This window comes from Venturia canescens, chromosome 2 (assembly GCF_019457755.1).
Source record: "Venturia canescens isolate UGA chromosome 2, ASM1945775v1, whole genome shotgun sequence".
In the NCBI taxonomy this organism is placed as follows: domain Eukaryota; kingdom Metazoa; phylum Arthropoda; class Insecta; order Hymenoptera; family Ichneumonidae; genus Venturia; species Venturia canescens.
In genome coordinates this window covers 4,992,335-5,014,763 of record NC_057422.1, presented here as the reverse complement: position 1 = coordinate 5,014,763, position 22,429 = coordinate 4,992,335, and the positions used below count along the sequence as shown (strand labels likewise).

General features: G+C 38.6%; 2 protein-coding genes across 3 annotated transcripts; both read left to right on the top strand.

Moving 5' to 3' along the window:
- Positions 1-979: 979 nt before the first annotated feature.
- On the top strand, positions 980-9,716 carry Vps15 (vacuolar protein sorting 15). 2 transcript variants are annotated; one of them, XM_043410742.1, is made up of 16 exons: positions 980-1,378; positions 1,465-1,645; positions 2,114-2,257; positions 2,492-2,646; positions 2,716-2,906; positions 2,989-3,788; positions 3,940-4,248; positions 4,357-4,740; positions 5,142-5,465; positions 5,545-5,880; positions 6,000-6,153; positions 6,341-6,454; positions 6,545-6,903; positions 6,998-7,268; positions 7,563-7,893; positions 8,117-9,716. In XM_043410742.1, exons 1-16 carry the CDS (start codon positions 1,287-1,289, stop codon positions 8,343-8,345), a joined length of 4,374 nt encoding a protein of 1,457 aa, XP_043266677.1. In that variant the 5' UTR covers positions 980-1,286; the 3' UTR covers positions 8,346-9,716. The 2 variants fall into 2 exon arrangements, with proteins under 2 accessions (XP_043266677.1, XP_043266676.1); XM_043410741.1 differs by having other exon boundaries at positions 6,533-6,903.
- A 155-nt stretch (positions 9,717-9,871) lies between these two features.
- Positions 9,872-22,362, top strand: LOC122407197 (uncharacterized). Its single transcript, XM_043413244.1, has 17 exons — positions 9,872-14,387; positions 15,016-15,206; positions 15,359-15,557; positions 16,706-16,820; positions 16,940-17,183; positions 17,273-17,431; positions 17,575-17,659; positions 17,974-18,116; positions 18,232-18,386; positions 18,936-19,146; positions 19,393-19,801; positions 19,977-20,091; positions 20,520-20,766; positions 20,850-21,008; positions 21,392-21,476; positions 21,847-21,989; positions 22,076-22,362. The coding sequence occupies exons 1-17, from the start codon at positions 14,318-14,320 to the stop codon at positions 22,223-22,225; spliced, it is 2,880 nt and encodes a 959-aa protein (XP_043269179.1). The 5' UTR covers positions 9,872-14,317; the 3' UTR covers positions 22,226-22,362.
- Positions 22,363-22,429: the final 67 nt, after the last annotated feature.

The window sequence follows — 22,429 nt, the reverse complement described above, 5'->3', positions numbered from 1 at the left end:
GCTGCTATATTTCTTTGGTGACGGGAGAATATATACTGAACGTAAAAGTATCGAAAAGCCAACGAAAGAATTTTAACACTAGAATTTTTCAGTCGTATAGCAGCGACTCGAGACATTATTCATGTACAAGCATACATACTATATTCAGAGCATATATTGAAGGATTGTCCTATGGTAATCATGAACCATGAAAATCGACATTCACATATATAACCTCGAAGTACATATGTTTAAATAATTATTACGTTAGATATAGTTTGCCTTTATAGATAGAACATATATATATGTTCCAATGGTATAGATACATTTGTAAAAAAATATGTCCTGTGAAACTCGGTTTTTCATTTCACAAAATGTCATTCAGAAATATATGAGATTCTCGCGCATTCTCGCGTCTCTTTGTTTACATTTCAGTGAACGTTGACCTTTTTCTATTTATGTTCAATTTGTCAACATGAAAAATGAACTAGTGTTTTTTCCTAGTCTGTTGAATTTCTGTATGTTGCCAAATTTGGAAATTTCTTTTCTCATAATACTTAAAACTTATTAACTTTCATTAGCCTTTAACTTTGAATGTGAAATAATCTCGAATAATATTCATAGGGCCAAAGAAAAAATGGCTGGTTATGTGGAGGATGCCATTTACATGACATCATCCTTATCAGCATGGCTTATAGAGGGATTATGTACAGTTTTTTCGAAGTTTTATTCATTATAGCTATACACAGCACATATGCAGCATATACAGCAGCTGTGCCGGATTTATATATTCCACACGACTCCACGATCACGATGATGGTGACAATAAGAATAATCCATAATAAGTTATTCCATTCGTTTTTCGATGACTCAGAATTGCGAATGATTTGTTGATAAAAAAATAAAAGGAAAAAGAAAACAAGTATTTTAAAACCGCATGATCCGCCACAACATCGAGATGCGCCACTCGCCAAACGAGTGGTTAGTAGTGATTCGTATATACACGCGTACGCGAGAGAAAATAATATAAGAATTCAGTGCGCGATACCAAAGGCGATACACAACATTCGTGGGAATACAGTGGCGCTTCTGTCTTGCTTCTGTCTTTGCGTTCATCCAACACAAACAGCTGACTCCTATAACCTCACTTTTTTTTCGCAAACTCTGTTTCTCTTGATCTATGCTTATGATGTTTCGTAGGATGCTTTCTTTTCGGTTTGCCATTAGTTTAAAGATTTAATTATTTCCATCGTTTGGGAAAAAAGTGCCTCGTAATAATATCCGATCGAGTGATTAAAACATTCAATATGGGAAACCAGTTGGTCGGTATCGCTCCGAGTCAAATATTCCCAGTTGAGCATTATTTGACAGATCACAGTGACTTACTTTTTGATGTTAAGTATGTTTTTGAAAATGCATTGAAAACAATCATTTTCAGCACGTAAACCCACAAATTTGTTAATCTTTTTCATTGAAATTGTGCAGTTTGGGAAGCACGAGATTCTTCAAAGTTGCCAGAGCTCGCAGTCAAGAGGGTCTCATAGTTGTCAAAGTTTTTGCTATTCATGACCCTACCTTGCCTCTTTCTACGTATAAGGACAAATTGGAGGAAATAAGATCAAAATTAGCATCTGCTGTTAATTGTCTACCTTTTCAACGAACTATTGTGAGTTTTGGGCAATATTAGCCCGATTATAGAAATATTTGATACTAAGTTGAAGGCTGCATATTTCATTGCGATAGACTCTTGATCATTAAAAACGGTTACTTTCTTGTAGTAGAATGCAGATTACATACATTTTCAACTCACTCAGAGTTTTTAAACTGTTGCCAAGTTGCGACTGATTAGTATTGAGCCTTGAAAAAATTTTCATCAGGCTATATTTGTCTTCAACTAGAATATGAAAATTGAAATGTCAGATTTTTTTTTGCTATAATAGGCTATAGAATTTCAGAAAATAATTTTTATAATATAGAAAGATGAAGTTAAAAAATTGCTATTTATTCCTTCAGTATTTAGTAGAAGACAAATGCATTGAAAATATTTTCATTGCTCTTTAAAAGTATAATCTTCAATACTGCTCAGCTCTTTTAGTTTAGAGCTGTTTTAATCATAATTGTTTTTTTCTTAAAGCTTGCTGAAAAAGCTGGTTTTATAATGAGAGAATATGTTAAATATTCTCTGTACGATAGAATCAGCACCAGACCTTTTCTATCAAGTATAGAAAAAAAATGGATTACCTTCCAAGTTCTGTATGCTCTTCATCAAGCTCACAAGGTAAAAATTCTTATTTTCCATTCATTTAATTAGAGAACCTAAATTTGCCGACTTATGAAATCTTACAAATTCCTGAATATATTGAAATGATCTTTTTTTTTCCTTAATTTTCATAAATGTTTTATTTTGTATGAGCGTGTACTAGAAAAAAAGTCCACAAAAATAATGTAAATACATTTTTTTACTGTATTTGGTACAAGGCTGAGAAATAATATATGACTCCAATAATTTCAGTTCGGAGTGTGTCATGGAGATATTAAATTGGAAAATATAATGATAACAAGTTGGAATTGGGTATTACTGACTGATTTTGCAAGTTTTAAACCAACCTACTTACCGGAGGACAATCCAGCTGATTTTTCATATTTTTTTGATACATCGAGGAGAAGGTACTGACATGGATTACAAAATGTCAAGTTTAAATGTTAGAATATATTTATTAATGAATATATTATTAGAACGTGCTACATAGCGCCTGAGAGGTTTGTCAAAACACTTTCTTCTGAACTGAGCAACACATTGTTGCTTCCCGAGCAGGAGCTCAAGACTGGAGATTTGCATCCGTCAATGGATATTTTTTCAGCGGGTTGTGCTTTGACAGAGCTATACAACGAGGGCCATCCACCGTTTGATTTCTCACAATTGTTGGGTATGTAAATTCGAATAAGAGACGGCATATAATGCCAGACTTGTGTGTAAGAGTAATTTTAAATGTAACAATGGTTTTTCAGCTTACAGAAACAGCGAATACTCCGCGAGCAAGCATCTCGACAAAATTGACGATCCTGGGATCCAAGAATTATTGGCCTCTATGCTAGAAAGAAATCCATTGAACAGGAAGAGTGCCGAGATTTATTTGTCCCAAGCAAGAGGAAAAGTATTTCCGGAATATTTTTACTCGTTCTTGCAATCGTACATGTTAATATTTTCGGCAGCTCCAATACTCTCGCCGGACGAGAAAATCAATCGGCTGAAAAAAGATATCGGGAATATCATAAATATATTAAAAGCTGAGGAAAATTTAAGCAGAAAGAGTATCAGCGAAGCTGATAAAACGGAGAGTGGCAAGAATAGTCACGAAAATGTAACGAACGTCGAAGTAAGCAAAGAGGAATCTGGTTTAAGCGAGGACAATACGATTGTGGAGGGTGACAGTGACCAAAGTTCGGAAAAATGCGATTCGCACAATACCGATGTAAAAGATAATAACGCCAAAATTTCGGAAGACTCCAATGAAATGAATACCGGAAATGTGAAGAACACTGAAGAATGTCGCTCTGAAAATGTCGCCGGTGATGAAGAACGGAGTAATAAGGTGAAGAGTAAAGAGGAGGATGTCGATGACGATGACGATAGAGAATCCAAGACGTCTGATAAACTGGATGGTCTCATTATTATCACGCAACTCGTAACATCTTGCATAAGAGGACTTCATCATTCACAATCCAAGTTACAGAGTCTTGAAATTTTACTCGAATTGGCAGAAAATACTTCCGACGAAACGATACTTGACAGAATTCTGCCATATATCGTAAGTTAATACGTGGTCCAGTAAACGTACGATATTTCATTCGTTTTTCAATGAAAATTTATCGAATCGTAAACAATTTTATTCCAACAGAGAGTTGTTATTCAAACAGTTTATGCCCAATGTCCATTTTATTTTGTGGTAACATTTGCAGTTCCATCTGGTTCATGATCCAGCGCCTCGTGTTCGAGTCTCAGCAATACATACGCTGACAAAGTGCCTCTATCTTGTCAAATCAATACCACCAAGCGATATTAACATATTTCCTGAATACATATTGCCAGGCCTGGCCCATCTTACTCAAGATTCGGCGGTTATTGTACGCGCTGCTTATGCCGAAAACATTGCACATTTGGCTCACATAGCATTGCGCTACCTGGAGAATGCTCACATTTCGAACTTGGGAAATAAAGAAGGACCTAAGCCGAGTTATGACAGCGAACTCCAAACTCTCCACGAAATGGTAAATCAAATATTATTCGGGAACATGAAAGTGCTCGTTTCCAATATAATGTTACCGAAATTTGATTGTTGACATTAATCCTTGAATATTGTCCTATGAAATATTCAGGTACAACAGTCGGTGTCGATGCTCTTGACGGATTCGCAGAATCTCGTCAAACAAACTCTGATGGAGAATGGGATTAACAAACTATGCGTATTCTTTGGCAAACAAAAAGCAAACGATGTCTTGTTGAGCCACGTGATAACGTTTCTAAATGACAAGGAGGACAAACAATTGCGAGGTTCTTTTTTCGAGTGTATCGTTGGTGTAGCAGCTTACGTGGGTTGGCACAGCAGTCCAATTCTGGTGCCTCTTTTGCAACAAGGCCTGACGGACCCCGAAGAATTCGTGACGAAAAAAGCAATAAATGCAATGGCAACTCTAACAGAACTTGGACTGTTGCACAAAGCGGCGCTCTATCAGTTGCTCTCAGAAACTGTGATTTTTTTGGTAATGATAACAGACTTTACTATGGAAATTTTTTTCAATGGTTTTCGTACGAATGTACGGAACCGCAGGAACTCGACTAATTTTTCATAGCGTCTTTGGGACAGTAATGTCTCGTCACAATTACGATTTTTTGAGACTTTGGATATTTTAAATGAAAAGCTCATGCTCATGTACATACGTTATAGGACCCAATACGATTTTGAACTCACTCTCTTGACCAAGTTATAAGCGGGCATGGTTGAAAGTCTTATGAGATTCAACTGTAAAATAGATGAAATTTAATGTTTCAGCGTAAACAGTAAAGCAGAATTAATCGTTTCTTTCGTGTGACGTTCTATTGATGATGAGGCAGAATTCCACAATTTTTCCCACGAATACTTATCCAATTTTTTTGTTCATAGGTTCATCCAAACTTGTGGATCAGGCACGCAACGGTTGGGTTTGTTTCGGCGTCGGCGAGAACTCTCAATTTGGTTGATGTTCAGTGCAAGGTCCAAACCCTCATTCAACCATACCTCAAACATTCATTGATACAGATCGAAAAAGAATTTTTGTTGCTAGAAGCTTTGGTAGCTCCGATACCAAGGGCTGTCTACGACTCCGTCGTAAAATACAACGACATCGATGAACTGTTTCATGTTCTCGATGAGAGAAAAGCAGCCAGGGCAAAAGCATCAGCGGGTATTGTACCGCAGTACAATGAAACGAGTACTTCACTGCGAAATGTAATTCATTTTTACCTCTTTTTTTTTTTTTAGAAGGTATTCAAAAGCTTATAAGACTAACAACCGGCTTTTTTGTCAGCTCTTTCGTCGTCTCAGTTCAGATTCTATGACGGACACGGTTGAGGATCATTTACTGGTGATGAAGCCCCACCTCATAAAAATAAACAAATATAATCGCTTGTCGAGCGATAGCAAACAGACGATGAGTCGATCGACTCTCGATGGAAAGCTCGAACTGAACAGCATGAAAGACAAAATTCGTCATCACATAGTTGTTCTTTATCCAGATACGAAGAACGAATTGTGCGTACCTGGATATAAAAAAATTGATCGTAGGACATCTGACTCAACGACAACTTACGCCACGATGAACCAAGAATGGCGAACGATGTTTGCTGCTCACGACAATTCTCAAGTAAGTTGACGATTGTATTCGTGTAATTTTTTATTTATTGTTTCTGCAATATAAATGCCTTTTGGTCTGACCAATATTCATTTTTTTCGAATAATAGTAAAGAAAATGATCTTTTCCAGCAAACCATTGTAAAAATGTCGGACATGACGGGAAGCAGCGGGAGTCACAGTCCGAGTTTGCAGGGAGGAGATATTCATCTTTCTCCTCAGCACAGTCTCGCTGATACGAACAGCATCAACGACCATTCGTTGCACGAACGATCGTACATACAGTGTAAGTCAATAGGCTCAAACTACCCGAAATATTTCGTCCGCCATTATTTTAATTGAATTATGTACGAGAACCACTAATTTACGTTGCTGATTGAACGCTGATTTTTCATCAAGTACTCGGAGCCATATCCCAACAGATGTTGAGGCAATTTTCGTGGCTAAAGTTTCCTAAATAATTTGGATTTCAGACAGATGTGCTCCGTGCCGATTGGAACTGCGACAACTCACATACAGGAAGCAGGAGCAACACGCTGCTGCATTGCGAGCCCAGCACTGGGCTGACAATATCGCCTGGCACGGTGGTAAATATTTAATACTCGATTACGAGTAAGCAGAGGATATTCCCTAGGCTTAACCTTTTGTGGTTATTTTTCGTGCATGCCGCCCAACAGGAACCCGAATTTTGCCTAATGGATGGAGGCCCCGGGGTGTCCCCGTGGCTCATCTTTACGAGCACAGAGCTTCGGTCAATCGTCTAGTTGCCATCCCAGATTCGGGCTTATTCGCCAGCAGTTCGTCAGACGGTTGCGTCAAGATCTGGGACGCGAGTAAAATGGAGGGAAGAAGTATAACGAATCGCTCTCGGCAAACTTACGTTCACAGAGGAGGTCCGTTGGTCGGTCTTGCGGTTTGCGAACAGGGCCAATCTTTAGCGAGTTCAGCTAGCCAATCTGGATCTGTGTTTGTTCTTCGAATCGAACCGAATTCTAGTAAAATGAACGTTCTTTATTCGAGACAACTGGATCTACAGGTTAAACAAACATTTTGCTTCCGTTTTTATCTGCAATGCGAAAAATGATATTCAATCATTCAATTGTACTGCATCACATTTTTTATTTCCATAGGAAGAAGGATGTGCCGTAGACGTGCAATACCTTGACTCCGGATCACAATCCGTTCTCATTTATGCCTCGTTGTATGGCTTCCTCGTTGCTTGGGATCTGCGATGCCCTGGGACGTCGTGGCGTTTGGAGAACGACCTTAAACATGGTGTTATAACTTCGTTCTGCGTCAATAATTCCCAGCAGTGGTTGACCCTCGGTACTAGTTCCGGTGTTCACATCTGTTGGGATTTGAGGTTTCAACTACCGATCAGTAGCATAAAACATCCGACGGGTAAGTTCGTTAAATGTGGACGAATCCTTCGATTTTCCATTTCCACCAACTTTGAGCGCCCCTTATTTCGATAAAACGTCCTTGAACATGGAAATTCTATAAAAAATATATCAAAATATCCAAATGCAAAAGTAACTGATTCACCAAGAGTTCGAATCACGCTGAAACAAAGCGATCCACGGCAGTGAGGGTGGAACTGTGAGTCATTTTGGTAAATGGCAGAGCTCAGGGGTCTTTATTTCTTTACTTTTTTCTGGGTTTCGGAGTTTGTATGAAACGCTGTTAAAATTACAGGAGCCCGCGTTCGAAAAGTGATAACGCATCCCACGGAACACTCGTGGATAATTTCTGCGGTTCAAGGCAACAACGAAATATCAATGTGGAATCTCGAGACGGCTTTCAGACAGACGGTTCTCTGGGCATCGAGCGCTCCACCTCTCAGTCACTCCCAAGAAGGGCACAGCGTTTGTGCGATGCATTCCGGAACGATCGATCGTTCCGGTTTCTTATTAGCTGGTGGAACCGACATGCGATTACGGTTCTGGGATTTAAACACACCGACCGAATCTTACGTCACTCTGCCAGCTGCCAGCGACGTCTTAGTCCCCAACTCATTAGCGTATGAGTTAGTATTCACTGGATAATTGAAGAAATTTTTCACTTTTATTTTTCCATTTACTTTCGTTACGAAGAATTTATTTATTTTTTATCATGTCGCACTTCTTGAAAATAAGATTCCTCCAGAAGAACGAAATATTTTTCGTAATTTTTACGGAAACTCTGCAAATTTTTACTCAATCCATAACAGAAATAATAAGTAAAAAGTTTTTGTTCGATTTTTTTTTCAGACAACGATTGATCGATGGCACGAATGTGGTTCAGGAGGTCCCGGCCGGTGGTGTCGCCATGTCTTCGTCGACAGGAAGTAACGTGCGAAGTCGCGGATCACTCGACGATTCTGGCCCAGGACAAGAGACCGCGTCCTCGGGTCATCACGATACTATTTCGGCGGTATCGATGTCAAACACGTCCATTCTTACTGGTAGCACAGACGGTCTTATACAAGTATGGAAGTGACTTCCAGGTGACTTGATGATCGTGACAAAAATTCTGTATCGCGTATTTACCCTTAAACAATATTTACGCAATCGAAAACCGAGTCACTCGTGTTCAAAACAATTATCCTGTACGGCATTGGTGCGATGACGTCACACTGAAATTAAAGTCGTTGGTGCATCAAGTTATCGATGGCTCGTCATCGACACAACCGTTTTGCATGTATTCCGAGTCAAAAAGCTTACTCGATTAAAATTTCATTACAAACTTCAGTATTTCTCAATCTTGTTGAAAACGTTCTTTATACAACAGCGAAGCTGAAAAACAATCGATGATTTTTTTCCATAAAATAATGATCCAAAATGATCACCAGAACTACTGATTTTTGAAAAAAATTTGGAATTATTCTTTTTTTCTCAAATGTGACTTCCAGTGAATCCTTCATTCGAAAACTTGGAAATCATTTTAATGCATATTAGAATTCCTTTTTTCAATGTTACATCCGCATCTTCTGCGTTACTATTCGTCTGAGAATATAGTAGAAAATTGTAAGCAAAAGTCATGCAAAGCTCAGGTGAATTTTATCGAATCTTCGATTTAGAAGTTGAACAAAAAAATCGATTAAGAACTAAAAAATTTTTTTTTCGGATCATTTTTAAAAACATTTTGTCTCATCGATTAAATCGACATCCAAAAAAATCAGCGTTTCGAACGACTCAAAGGTGACCGATTTTTTTGAGTTTGCATCAAACCAGTACGTATTGAAATTCTAATCGAATGAAACATCTGGCAACGAACGTTTGTGTGAGAGGCTGTCAATAACAGGTCGATGCGTCCCCCGAATTTCTCAAATTCGTTAGGCGCTGTGATTTCCCTTTACTTCATAAATATCTTAAAAGAAAAGAAAGACAAAATGCTATGACGCATCGAGCAGAAGTCTGCAACAGTAATCTTTGAGCCACCAAAATACTGTGTATTCTAAGTTAAGTAAATTATTTTTGTACATACGAGAATTAAAACTTGAGTAAATGAGATGAACGTGAAAAAAGCACGTTCAAAACCGATGCGCTTTCTCAATCGTCGTCATTCGGTATGATACGCTTTAAGTTCAAATTTCTTAACCGTGTACTTGTACGAGAGAAATATTATGAGAGAAAAATGAGAGGGAAAGAGATTTCAATTAATTGAATGATTTTATTTATCGTTGAATAATATTTACACGTAGATATAGACATAATAAATATAAATATATTGATTAATGATACAGGCAGCTTGTGTGACACGGTACGGAACGAAATACGAAACGTTCGTGTGTCCACTTCATACAACCTTTGCGTTAAGTGTATTAACCAGTTGTCGATCGTACATAATAAAAATCATATTTTTAAAAAAGCTTTCAGTTCTGCATCTCTACAAAGGAAACAACAGCAACAAAAAAACACACACACACACACAAACGTCAAATTGAAACATATCAAAAAGGACACGATGGCACCGCGGGAACAGGAATTTGTCCGGGATAAGAAATACCGATCGGATTATGAACTCGGCAGATTTCCTTCCATCTTTCTTTTCCATTTTTCCCTTGGCGATTTGGTGGCTTTGGACGAACCGGTCTTCTGTTGTACGAATAATTAGTGCCGAAAAGATCGAACCACGGTGCGGCGAATACGTGTACAAGGAGCAACAGGAACACGAGAATCGTCTTCATTGTTTATTCGTAGACGAAGCACTGCGAAGGATTTCTTTCCACGAACGTATCGACGCTTTTTCTGCGTTTATTCCTGCACAAACTGGTAATAACGTAACGGGTTAGATAATGATGAATCGAGTCGTGCGACACCAAAGATCTAACTGATTCGTTCGATTTCATCCTCCACCGGAAATTCACGTTAGAAAAATAAAAAAAACGAGCTCGATCTATTTTCACTCTATTTACCGGTTCGATGTGTCGGATCCGCGGAAACTGATGTCGCACCACGGAACGTCAGATCCCAATATTTTTCCTCCGGGGCCAACTTATCAGCTTCTCAATGAACTTTCTTAATGTTCCGAGTAGAACGATAATCAACCCGTCAATGAACCGAAATCGAAAGCTCTCGGCAGTTTTATACGGACGCGTCTTACCGCCCTACCTCACGCTCACGAAAAATCCCGACGACAACGACGACGACAAAACTCGTAAATAATACAATCGCATAAATAAAAGCTCAACGGGACTCGGGGAGCTGTACGTTTCCTGACGAATGTTTCCTCTCTCATTCGAGTTCGTGTTTTCTTTTGTAAACTGGAAACTACACGCGGTGGAATTCCATCCTGAATCCTTTGCATCGTCAAATTTATTTGATTTTTTATTAGTTCTTTGTACGATTCGCGATGCATGTATCCCCACGTAGCACGTTATCGAACATTGTCGTCGGGGAAGAGCGCAGCCTCCCTCTCCTCGGGAAACAAAAATCTTAGCAATCCTCTCACGATTTGGAGACTGCAGTGATTTATTAAAATAGACAGGATCGACGAGGATGAAATAAAGACAGGACGTTTTTGCATTTCCTCCTATTCCAAACAGAAATTATTGCCAGCGTTTTGTATCACGTGTTTTTTTCCTGCATATTCAATGAGCAAGATCGCTGAATTTAGATCTTTTGGCAAAGGCTGTTATCTCTGTCGAGACGCTAACAATTTTTTTCGTATTCAGTAGAAACGAGGCACGAGTTTCCTCGTGGAGATAAAAATGACCCTAATTTCTTGAACCGTGCAAACAAACTACGAAAAAATATGGATGGAGTAATTTAATTGTTATTTTATTTTATGCAGATGATGCGGAGCAGTGGATTTAAATTTTCTTATCAAGGCGCCTCGAGTTCTTGAACCCGGGGGTACGACGAACGAGATACGAAGAAATAACGATGCGGTTCGGTTTATTATCCGAAAATAAGACCGAAGATTCGATGCTGTTCGTGATCCAATTATCCTCGATCCACGACGAGACGAACGCACACTCGATCGACACTAACCACGGATAGGAGCCTGAATGCTCCACATTTTTTCAAGGTCGACCACGCCGGCCACTCAGTAGCAGTTTTCTTTTTTTCTTCCTTTTTTCATCGTATCAATGTCTCAGTACGTAAATGTATACGTAACTTATAACTCGTCGTACGAAGCCGACTTTCTTCCGCCTTCGATGTATCCCGCGAGAAGATTTATTATTAAACTCGATTTATATGGAACGAAAACATCGAGAAAATTGGTACAAGGTCGGACCTTGATTTTTTTCGCTCTCCGTTTTTCTCGTTATTATTTATGCGCTAGTCGCTCGATGCAGAAATTTCTCACTGACGTAGATCAGAAAGATGTTCGTTCCTCGATTACGATCGTTGCCGCTCCGTGCTCCAAACTGGAGGCTGCGATAAAGCATCGATCCCCCAAGTTCCTCCTGCTCGGAGCCTAACACGATGGAAAAAGGGGATATCGAGGACCGATCGAGAATGTCCGTATTGTAACCGCTCTCCGAGACACTCTATTCCATTTCTTTAAAGCCTCGTAACACTTGTCGATCTATTAATAGCTCCTCCTTAACCAGCTAACAAGGAGAGTTTGCGGAAAGAGAAATTCTCGACGGAAGATTGAGACGACGCTACCGACCCTAAGAAACGAGAGCGAAAGTACCATCGAGAAATAGAAATTTGTTGCTGCTCCTTATTTCGTTCTCAATGACAGAACACAAAATTCAATTCAGAATCGAAAATGTTTCCAACCTTTTTTTCCCATACAAAACTTTGTTGTAAACATTATTAATGCGCCGATAAGGTTTAAACTGCGCTGTTCTATTCGTTTATCAACACCAAAGAGAATACTTTAATACTAATTTTATGATCATATTCCGTTACGTAAATGATCAGGAATAAAAACGCTATGAAGTAAAAAACGAAACGGCAAAATGGATAAAAAGTTTATGGAAATTTTAAATCAATCACGACATGTTGCGTGCAAATAATATCAAGTAGTTTCCAGTTGATGGTTCGCAATATAAAAAAATCGAGTTTTTTCGATCCAGCTTCGTTTATAAATTTGAGATCCTTTCGATTTGAAACAGGAAAAAGAATTCGTCGAAGTAACGAAAAAAAATATTTTATTTATTTTCAGAACTTGAAACTCGGATGCTCCAACAAAGCCTACTGATCGCGGAAATTCTTTATCCTTCAATTATTATCTGCAAATCGACAGAATTTATTGTTTACACTTCAAAGGATATAATTACGTCGTTTATTGCATCACGCTTCACTACCGTGTTGTTAAATATTGACAGTAGATACAGCATCTGTTTACAGGTGTTATCTCGCGTCATTACGAGACGAAAGTTCGCTTCGAATATTCGTTTGCTCGACGATGTTATCGGTTCGCATAATTCGGAGAGTCGTGTAATTTTGCACTCACCTAATTCCAATTTGGTTAATCAAACTCGAAAAACAATGTCTGTCCGCAAAATAAGTTAAATGTTGAAAAAAAGGTCAACGCTCTGTTCAAGATAATTTTGTTAATTAATGCACTACGCGGTTCAAGGCTCCACAATATATTTTTGCACATGTTTCGAGCCTTTTTTTTTGCCAATTACTGTAAAATACTGAAGTGAGGCTCATTTCTATCTGGATGAGAAAAAATAATGACCGAGTAGTTTTTCGGTTGAGTAATTATGTTTTTTTTTTTAATATTATAATGAATGACGCGTGAAGTTTCGTCGGTTCATAGAGGTACGAATGTTCATTGAACACTCACAGCGGTTGGAAGCGAGTGAGAAATGATGAATAAAATGAGGTGCTTCTGAAACGACGAATCCTCCGTTTCGGTTGCACGATTATTTCGACGCATTTTTCTTTTTGATAATCACTCATCCGTCTTAATTCTATGATTAAACAAACTCACTTAGCTTCTGTACCTTCTGAGATCCTTGAATTGTCATCGTGCAGTCGACTGATTTATCGGTATTAAACAAAAAAATTGCACGTCGATCGTATTTTCGGGATCGTTAAATTTACCGAATATCTCATTCGTCTCATCTCATTAAGCAAACCTTTCTCATGTTTGTTAATCATTATACGATTCTCTTGAATCATCATGGAAAAATTTTCATATTTACTGGCGATAATGGTCGGATATTCCAGCTTCAAATTATGTGAGCTATACAGAGAAAAATTTCACGATACTGTGGGCACAATTATTCGACGTCTGTGTGATAAAATCCGTATGTTCTTCAATAAAGATTTCAACGCCGAATGAATTTCGTACTCCATTCAATTTTTTACACGTTTCGGTTATTAGATTTCAGAGTACACGAAATGAGAAACTCGTACGAAAATATTTGTAGTCACGTCGTCCGATCGAGCCACTGACTTTTCGTGAATGGTTTGTCCTTGAGCAACAAGTAATTCATCAGCGAATTAAATGTCTCGGAGACCTTGGAAAACTTTTGTCAGATCTTCGAGAAGATTAGGACGCGATTTATGACAGGTATTTGAATACGTTGTCGAAAATTGGCGATTTTAGTGTTTTTTATTCGCGCTTCTCACTCCCCGAGTTTTGTACACACAGAAATGTTATTCTCAGAGCCGTTTCGGGCCCATCATATTCCTCGGTAGCAAGCTAGTGGTTACAGGTGTGGAAGATGCGAGGAAACGAAGAAGAAGAATGACAAAATAAAACGTCGTCGAGCTCCGATATGTAAAGAGGGCTTCTCTGGGGATCTCGTAGATAAACGGGGTGGGGGAAATTTCTGAGTTTGATGACGAGGGCCTTCTTATCCGAGCAGGCAAAGTTTTTCTACGACCTTTTGTTGACAGTTTATGAGCTCGCGTCGGTCAGAATAGCAGTTCCACCTGCGCGAATAATAAAATTTTAAATCGATGAAGAATGTGCAATTAATAAATTTATTGGGATATTGAGAACAAACATTGTGAATGCAAATTTAATTACACTCGGTGCGAACTCAATTTCGGATGAAACTTGGCAAACATTCGTACTTGTTCGTGATTTATTTATTTCGTTATAAATTTATTGCTCATTGGGGTGAACATTTTTACTGTTAGAATGTAATAAACAATGGTGCAATATTTAATTTGTTGTTTTGTCAAAATTCCGTTTTATTTTATTCAGATTTTATTAAGACCAATTTGTATTTATCGTAATGGAATCGTTTCATTGATAATTTAAGGATCCTTTTGTTTCCTTTGTCTTCTTCATAGTGAAATTCTAGTTGACAGCTGGTCAGATAAAAGTAACGATTCATTGATCGAATACCACGGTCCACGATAAGATTGATGATGAACGTTCAAAGAGTCAATAAGACAAAGTGATTATCTTCAATAAATCGATTATTCGTGGTGCATTTTAACCAAAACAGTTTGATGAAACGATCATCAGACATTATTGACACAAAATCAATTTTAATTTTATAATGTTCGAATTCATGATATGATTATTCAAAACAATTCAATTCGATTAATTCGTCATACTCAAAATTCATTTATAATTAATATTAATTGATACTTTGCAACATAAAAGCAGGATAAAAATGTGTTTTTCTGGATAGTCGGTTATTCTCGTGACATTTTCCAAGAAAACTGAACTCAGAACTGGTTTTTTTTTTCGCCAATGCCAACTCGAAGCTGAGTAATCCTGTATTGATTTTACACAGTTAAGTTTTCATACTGGAAACGAGAACCCATCATGAATACCGGTGTTCTGTTTCTCGTGTGTTTTATTCTCCCATGGAACGCCACGTGCTTCAAATTCATCGAGGATTATTTTTTTCCTCGCAATCCCACCGTCAACAGGGTCAGAAACATTGAAGAGGCTCGTGGCGACGAGTTTGCTGTTTTGGATACTGCAAGTATTTTTTTTTTTTTTTTTTTTTTCTATTGTTTCGGATTTGATTTGATTTCGTAGCTGAAACAATGGTTCAGTCCTTGACAGCTCATTCGGATAAATGTACACAGCGATTTAGTGAAAAATGACTGAATACTTTGTTTTATCGACAGGTTGGCATGGTTGAGAAATACGGATATTCTAGCGACGACCATAATATCACGACTTTGGACGATTACAATATTATTATTTTCCGGATTTATGCAAGTCCAGCATCTCCAGAAAAACAAGGAAAGCCGGTCGTATTTCTACAACATGGATTATTCGCGTCTTCGGATACTTGGGTCCTTTTCGGACCCGGAAAAGATTTGGGTAATATTATATCGACGACGCTCCATCCACTAAGTCCAATGACTACTCATTTCATCATGATTAAGACCAATAAAACAACCCGGAAATGTTCCCAACTGCGAGAAGGTGAAGGTTAACTTTGAAATGCAATGACTTATCGGTAGAAAAATATTGATCATCAGATTTAAGAAAACTGCTGACAAAAAGTGGACTTCAAGGGCATCGATTGAATGAGCCACTGAAAAAACATGAACTTCCGTATCGCGTAAATATTTTTTTTTCCCTACAAGTTCATGAATAAATTAGACAGCTTTGTCATTCTTTTCTGTTAAGAATGATTTACGCAACCTGCGAGCCATGTCGATATTGTCGTTATAAAAAAAAAAAAAAAAAAATTCTCCATCGTACCGCGTATTTTATTTCCTTTACAAATTGATCGTTAAAATTTTCATAAGATTTGTGCATCTTGGGCGCAATTGGTCAGCTTGAAAAATTTAGATGATCGTCGTCGATTAGTTAAGTTTGAAAATCTGAAATGGTAGTTTACAATGAAATTGTCTTGTTCGAGGTAATCAAGACAGACGGGTTCGGGGCCAAAGTTTGTAGTGCCTCATTACGTGTATTATTATCATTTTTTTATTGTATATTTTTTATCTCAATTCAGTTGAGTCATTTAGAGAGAGAGGCAAAAACCTACAAGATTCATCAGTGAATCGATTTCAATGCTCTCCTCGCAACAAAAGCACGCGTGACACATTTTCTGAATAGCTATGTCGTGCCTCGAAGATCTCATTTTGTAGGCTCTCGCACGTCAGTTGCTAGATCGATTTTGTCGTGGGTTCTTCTTCCGTTCCTAACTCACGATTCGCAATTCAAATGCATTTTTATTGCTTATCATCCGTAGATTCACTTCGTAATAATGGTGAGGAAACGATGCGAAGATTCTCCCTGGATTTTACTAAAATATTGCAGAATCGCAGGGGAGAATGACTCTGAGAGGTCAAAATTGTCCTTCGAAATGATTTTTTTTTGTTTAACAACTTTGACGAGAGCTTTCGACCAGTTTCTGTGTTTTGTTTCAATCCAGCCACTTTTCGAGGGAAATTTCTCTTCTCACGTCGTTCCCTCATCATTTCAAAGAATCAATAAATAGATTTTTTTCGGTGCAGCTTTTTTATTAGCTGATGAAGGATACGACGTTTGGATCGGTAATTTGCGAGGCAACAGTTACGGCAGATCCCACAAACAGTTATCAACTCGCGATCCACAATTTTGGAGCTTCAGGTAATACCTTAATCCGCATTGTGTTCGAGGGAAAATAATCCAAAAAATAGCCTCTTCGATTCGAGGATAAAGCAATTGAATAATTGAACTGAATTGAGAAAAATGTAACTTCCATTCAGTTACCACGAACATGGGGTGCTCGATCTTCCAATGATGATCGATTACATTCTCGAATATACGAACAGCACGTCACTCTCTTACATCGGACACTCGATGGGAACGACGATGGCTTATGTTTTGTTATCTGAAAAACCGGAGTATAATGAAAAAATGAGTATTGTTGTGAGTCTTGCGCCTGTAGCAATTTGGAAAGAGCCTCCCAAAACCCTTACCCTTAACGATAATGTTGTACGGGTACTCCAGGTGAGTTAAGATTTCATATGAATCAAGAAAATAGTACAAATTTGTCGAGACGATGAAGTTTAAAATCGGATTGTTCGTCGCTCGAGCAGAATATATTCGATGAGCATGGAATCTACGAGTTGTTGCCACAAACGACGTACAGTGCCAGGATGGCCCGGGTCTTGTGCAGCGATGGATCGTTTGCTCAACCCTTTTGCAAACTGCTGATTTCAATCCTGGCTGGACATGATCCTGATCAGCTAAACTCTGTAAGTTTAACGGGGAGAATGATGTTCGCTCGAATGAGAAGCGCTTGAATTTTGAGCTCATTAATTCTCTGATTTTTAAGTTTTTACGCCCGAAAAACAATCTGAGAAATAAAGACGCACGTTTTCATATGCTCCTTTTGCAGACCGCAATGCCTTACATCTTTTCACATTTTCCGGCTGGTGGATCAACCGCGTCGTTGTTTCATTATTACCAGAATATAAAGTCAGGTGAAGTCTTGTAAAATTCTTCCAAATCGTTCTCAATTATTTATTCAATTGTAGATTGCTTCGATCCGATGGAGAATTGGGAGAGTTTATTTACCGTTGAAAGTTGCGTATACCATGCCGACACGGTTACTTGGATAATTATCAGTTTCCGAGCTCGAACAGAGTAGCATTATCACTATTTTCCGTATGTGTGCGTGGATAAACGATTTGAGGAATTCAGCTCGTTCCTTTACGCAGAAAATAGAAAATTGTGAATTCCGGAAAAAACCGTCATCGTTCTCTGCCTCGAATCAAACTTGTTCGTTGCGTCACAGGTACCTTTGGAAAATACGATTTCGGCTACGCCCACAACTTCAGACTCTACGGAAAGAAGAAACCACCGATTTATGACCTCAAAAAAATATCCGCACCGGTCGCTTTGATTTACGGAAAAGGCGACATTAGCTCGTTCGAAAAGGTGATTTCAGCAAAGAAACCAATTCGCCAGCCCATCGAGTCAATAGCCATTGAAACAAATTTTGAAATTGAAATTGAAACAAAAAAACAACGATAATCTCACTCCGTTCTTTCAGAATGTCGCGGAGTTGGCGAAAAGGTTGCAAAACGTTGTCACCTTCGAAGCAGTCGAATACGAAAACTTCAATCATTTCGATTTCGTATGGGCAAAAGATGCTAAAGAATTATTGTACGACAGAGTAATAAGCCTTCTTTCAATGTATTCGAGATAGTTAGTTAATAAAGTATAATCTCGAATATCCATGTGCCAGTCAAAGCATCCAGTCAACGGACTCGAATTATTTTTGTCACATCAATGTAAACTTCCCATACGAACTCGTTCATTATTAAGATACGAAAATCATCCCCGTTGCAAATGGCTCGCTGTTCATTTTTCAACGAACATTTCCAAATCTGCTCGTTAATTTAATAGCAGCACAGTACCGAGAGTCCGCAATTTCTTCTGATTCTCCGGAAATTCGTAGTATTCGAACGAAATTGGCTCCTCCTCCTCCAGAAGTGGCGTTTTTCACTGTCGAATTCTGTCAACAAAAAGTCGAGTTCATGAATTGACAAAATGGTAATAATAATCTGGCAAGAATGACGAATAAGAGCAGGGCATGTATCGATATCCGCACCTGGGATACGTAATGGCAACTTTGGACCCCGATTAAACGGCAATATTGCAATAAATAAATGAATAAAAATGGTGGAATTACGTGATATCCGTCTCCAGCGGGGCACGACCGAGATATTTCTCTGATTTTCGCTGGTCCGACAGTCCGCTCCGATGTACAAACCGTAAAGGGAGTACGAAAATGAAGAGTCAACGTGTTTTATTGAGACACTTACTGATCTGCATAACCTCAGGACTGGTGTGTGCGGTTGAGAAGAATTTTAGGGCTACTTTTATCCGAGAAGTTCGTTTGCGATTGACGGGAATGAGAAACGCGAAACGCGTCGTCGACGAGGATTACGTAGCGTTTGATACCGTAAGTGCTGTCATTACATCGCGTAATCTCGTTATTTAACGATCAGAAGATATTTAGTTTGCTTTAAGTTTAATGGAGTTGAATAAAAATTCATTGTGAATGAGCAACTCGGCCACGGCAGCGAGAAGGCACGAGTAATGTTGATACTGCCCACAGTCTTTTCCGACTGCACTAATTCTACAAAGTTGCCCGAGTGATTTGAAACAACTTTCGCCATGAAACGAGTGTTTTTCAACTAATCAATGATCAGAAACGCTATTAGATTCCATCAAATCAGGCCACAACCATGAAAAACATACTTTTTACGAGGATAGCAAAGTCCGAGTTGCTCATAGAAGCGTGTGTAAATACGAAGCCTTCGAGTTTGTGGATAAAATTTTAACACGCTTGCTTACTACGGTGAAATGTTCATCGCCAAATTTCTTTATCACAAACAACGATTCTTCTCCTTTTCAGGCCGGTCTCATAAAACGTCATGGTTATTCCGTCGAAGAGCACACGTTGAGGACCGAGGATGGATATTTTTTACGTCTATTTCGCATGCCCGGGAGTCCCAGTTCGCCCGAATCCAATTACAAGCCCGTTGTTTTCCTGCAGCATGGAGTTCTCTGGTCCTCCGATGCTTTCGTGCTCATGGGACCGAGCCATGATCTCTGTAAATATGAAAATAAATGAAACGTAAGAAATATTAATGCCCGAGCTCTCGAGGTCAAGATCAATGAATAGCAGCGACGAAGACTCCTGAATTGAACAAAATTTTTACTTTATTCCCCTGTCGTGTCGCGGAGCTTCGGATCCGTTTAATTTTTCGAATTCTCTACAATTTTCAGCTTTCATGCTCGTTGATGCTGGCTACGATGTGTGGATCGGTAACGTCAGAGGGAACACGTATTGTCGAACTCACCAAAATAAGAAGCCAAGTGATCCTAAATTTTGGGATTTCAGGTAACTTTCATCGAAGTTTCGACGATCGAAAAAAAAGCACCCAACATTTCTGGCAGTTGATGGGAATTCCCCATCTCAAATCGATTCGTCTTCACCGCGGGATCCATTGCCTGAAACTAATTCCATTGACCAAAATTAATTTACTGGTCGCGACGTTGAAGTTTGCAACGTTGCAGTCCAACGAAATTTACGAAAAAAACATTTGCAATTGGCCAATTTTTTATTTCACGAAACCGTTGACGTAAGTTGAAAAGCTACGAATTATTGCAAAATCGGTGTGAAACTATAAATTAGAGAATTACTGGAATTATTCGAGAGATTTTTTACACCATTTCGTTGGACTCCAACGTTGCAAACTTCAGCCTCATTTTTTGTACTGGGAAGTTTACTCAAAATGTGATCAATCCATTTGCTCGACGCGCTCTCAGCTACCATGAAATGGGCGACTACGACTTACCTTCAATGATCGATCACGTTCTCCTTATTACCGGCCAAAAAGCGGTCTGCTTCGTCGGACATTCGATGGGGGCAACAATCGCTTATGTTATGTTGTCGCTGCGACCAGAGTACAACTCGAGGATAAAGTTACTCGTTAGCTTGGCTCCTGTTACGCGCTGGAAACACAAACTGAACGCGATGCAAGCGTTATTCAAACAAGCTGGTTGCCCGTTGCAGGTGAACAGAAAGCGATATTCAACTGTTCTCGAATCATTTATTTGTGAAGACTCGTCAAGTCGGACTAACGAATTTATCAATAGGAAACATTAAAACGTAATGAAATCTACGAAATTCTACCTCAAACGACCGCCTTGAAAAAACAAGCGGAACAGTGGTGCAACGAGGACGCGGTTTCACACAGCGCTTGCTTGAACATGATCTTTGGGGTAGTCGGAGAAGATCGAGAACAACTGAACTCGGTGAGTCGACAGATAAACATCAAATTTACATTGAGCTAAAAAACGATCATTCGATGAACGAATAAAAATTTTCTTGCACCAACCAATTCGTTCGCCACGATTTTTTTTGGCCAACAAGAAATTTCGGTGAATCTGTAAATTTTGTTTCTCAGAGTATCGAAAAAGTCCGTCGCACAGCGACGCGAGATAATAAGATGGTCGCGCAATGTCGATCGAACCGTTTTCAAGTGAATTTTAATTGATTTTTCAAGAATCTCAAAGTAGAATTTGAATAAAGTTAAAATTTGGATTTTTCGATAAGCTGAAGGTTTTTTAGAAATTGAGCTCGTAGAAAAAAAAACATTTCGATTTTTTCGTTATTTTTTTTTCTTTTTTTTTTGCAGAGTCTCCTGCCATATCTTTTCTCGTCCTTTCCCGCCGGGACTTCGCTACGAACGATGGCCCACTTTCATCAAAACATACTGTCAGGTACGAAGCTAAAAAAATCTTTGGTATTCTGCAATTACGTTTTTAGTGATCAATTTTCAAACGTCGTTCAATTTCAATGAACAAAGTTCACGAAACGGCCATTTTACCAGAGAGCTGTCCAATTCTAAAAAAAACTGAAATTGAAGTCAAAATTCTGTTTGTTTTATTCGAGTTAGTACTTTATTGTTGAAACGATCAGGGATATAAGACAGAAGTGTATGGAATTACTTTGGCAAAGGTTCAAATGAACGAAAAAGTCATTGACTATGATTGTTGGCATTAAAAATCAACCGAATTTTTAACAAAGCTGCGCGATTTAGTTGTTTTTTGAAAAGCTGTAACGATTCAGATTGAAACTTTGGGCTGTCAGGTGAATTTCAACAATACGACTACGGCCTTGCCGAGAATTTTGACAGGTACAAACAAAGAGAAGCACCGAATTATGAGTTGCAAAAAGTAACCGCACCAGTCGCATTATTTTATGGAAAAAACGATGCAATTGTACCAGTCGAGGTAACGATGATAAAAGTTGCAAAAGTCATATAATTTCGTATGTCAGAGCTCGAGGGAATTATTTGGGCTTTGCTTTGATTTTCTAGGAAATTTACGACTTGGCGGAATCTCTGAGCAATGTCACGATTTTGGAAGCAGTACCCTTCCGAAAATTTAATCATATGGATTTCATATGGGCTCGTGACGTTAGAGAACTTCTCTACAAAAGAATTCTACGGTTGATTCAACAGTACTGAGTCAAAATATGGTGGAGCTCTAAATGAAAACAAAAGAAAATTCAGGGGAGCAGTACTAGCCAAGAATTATTGCTCGTGTTATTGCGGTGTGTTATGTTTTTATACAATACGAAATGACGTGTCTTTTTTTTGTGTTCAATTTGTAACACATGCTTTTTGGAATAAACAATGATTAATTAGATTTTCCTACTGTGTGGTGTGTCG

Excerpts from the sequence above, each read along its gene's own strand:
- Vps15 (XM_043410741.1), top strand. The coding sequence starts at position 1,287 with ATGGGAAACCAGTTGGTCGGTATCGCTCCGAGTCAAATATTCCCAGTT. Across the intron at positions 4,741-5,141 it reads CAGAAACTGTGATTTTTTTG|GTTCATCCAAACTTGTGGAT; the intron begins GTAATGATAACA and ends TTTTGTTCATAG. Across the intron at positions 7,269-7,562 it reads TAGCATAAAACATCCGACGG|GAGCCCGCGTTCGAAAAGTG; the intron begins GTAAGTTCGTTA and ends TTAAAATTACAG.
- LOC122407197 (XM_043413244.1), top strand. The coding sequence starts at position 14,318 with ATGAAACTTGGCAAACATTCGTACTTGTTCGTGATTTATTTATTTCGT. Across the intron at positions 17,660-17,973 it reads TTACCAGAATATAAAGTCAG|GTACCTTTGGAAAATACGAT; the intron begins GTGAAGTCTTGT and ends GTTGCGTCACAG. Across the intron at positions 20,092-20,519 it reads CCTAAATTTTGGGATTTCAG|CTACCATGAAATGGGCGACT; the intron begins GTAACTTTCATC and ends ACGCGCTCTCAG.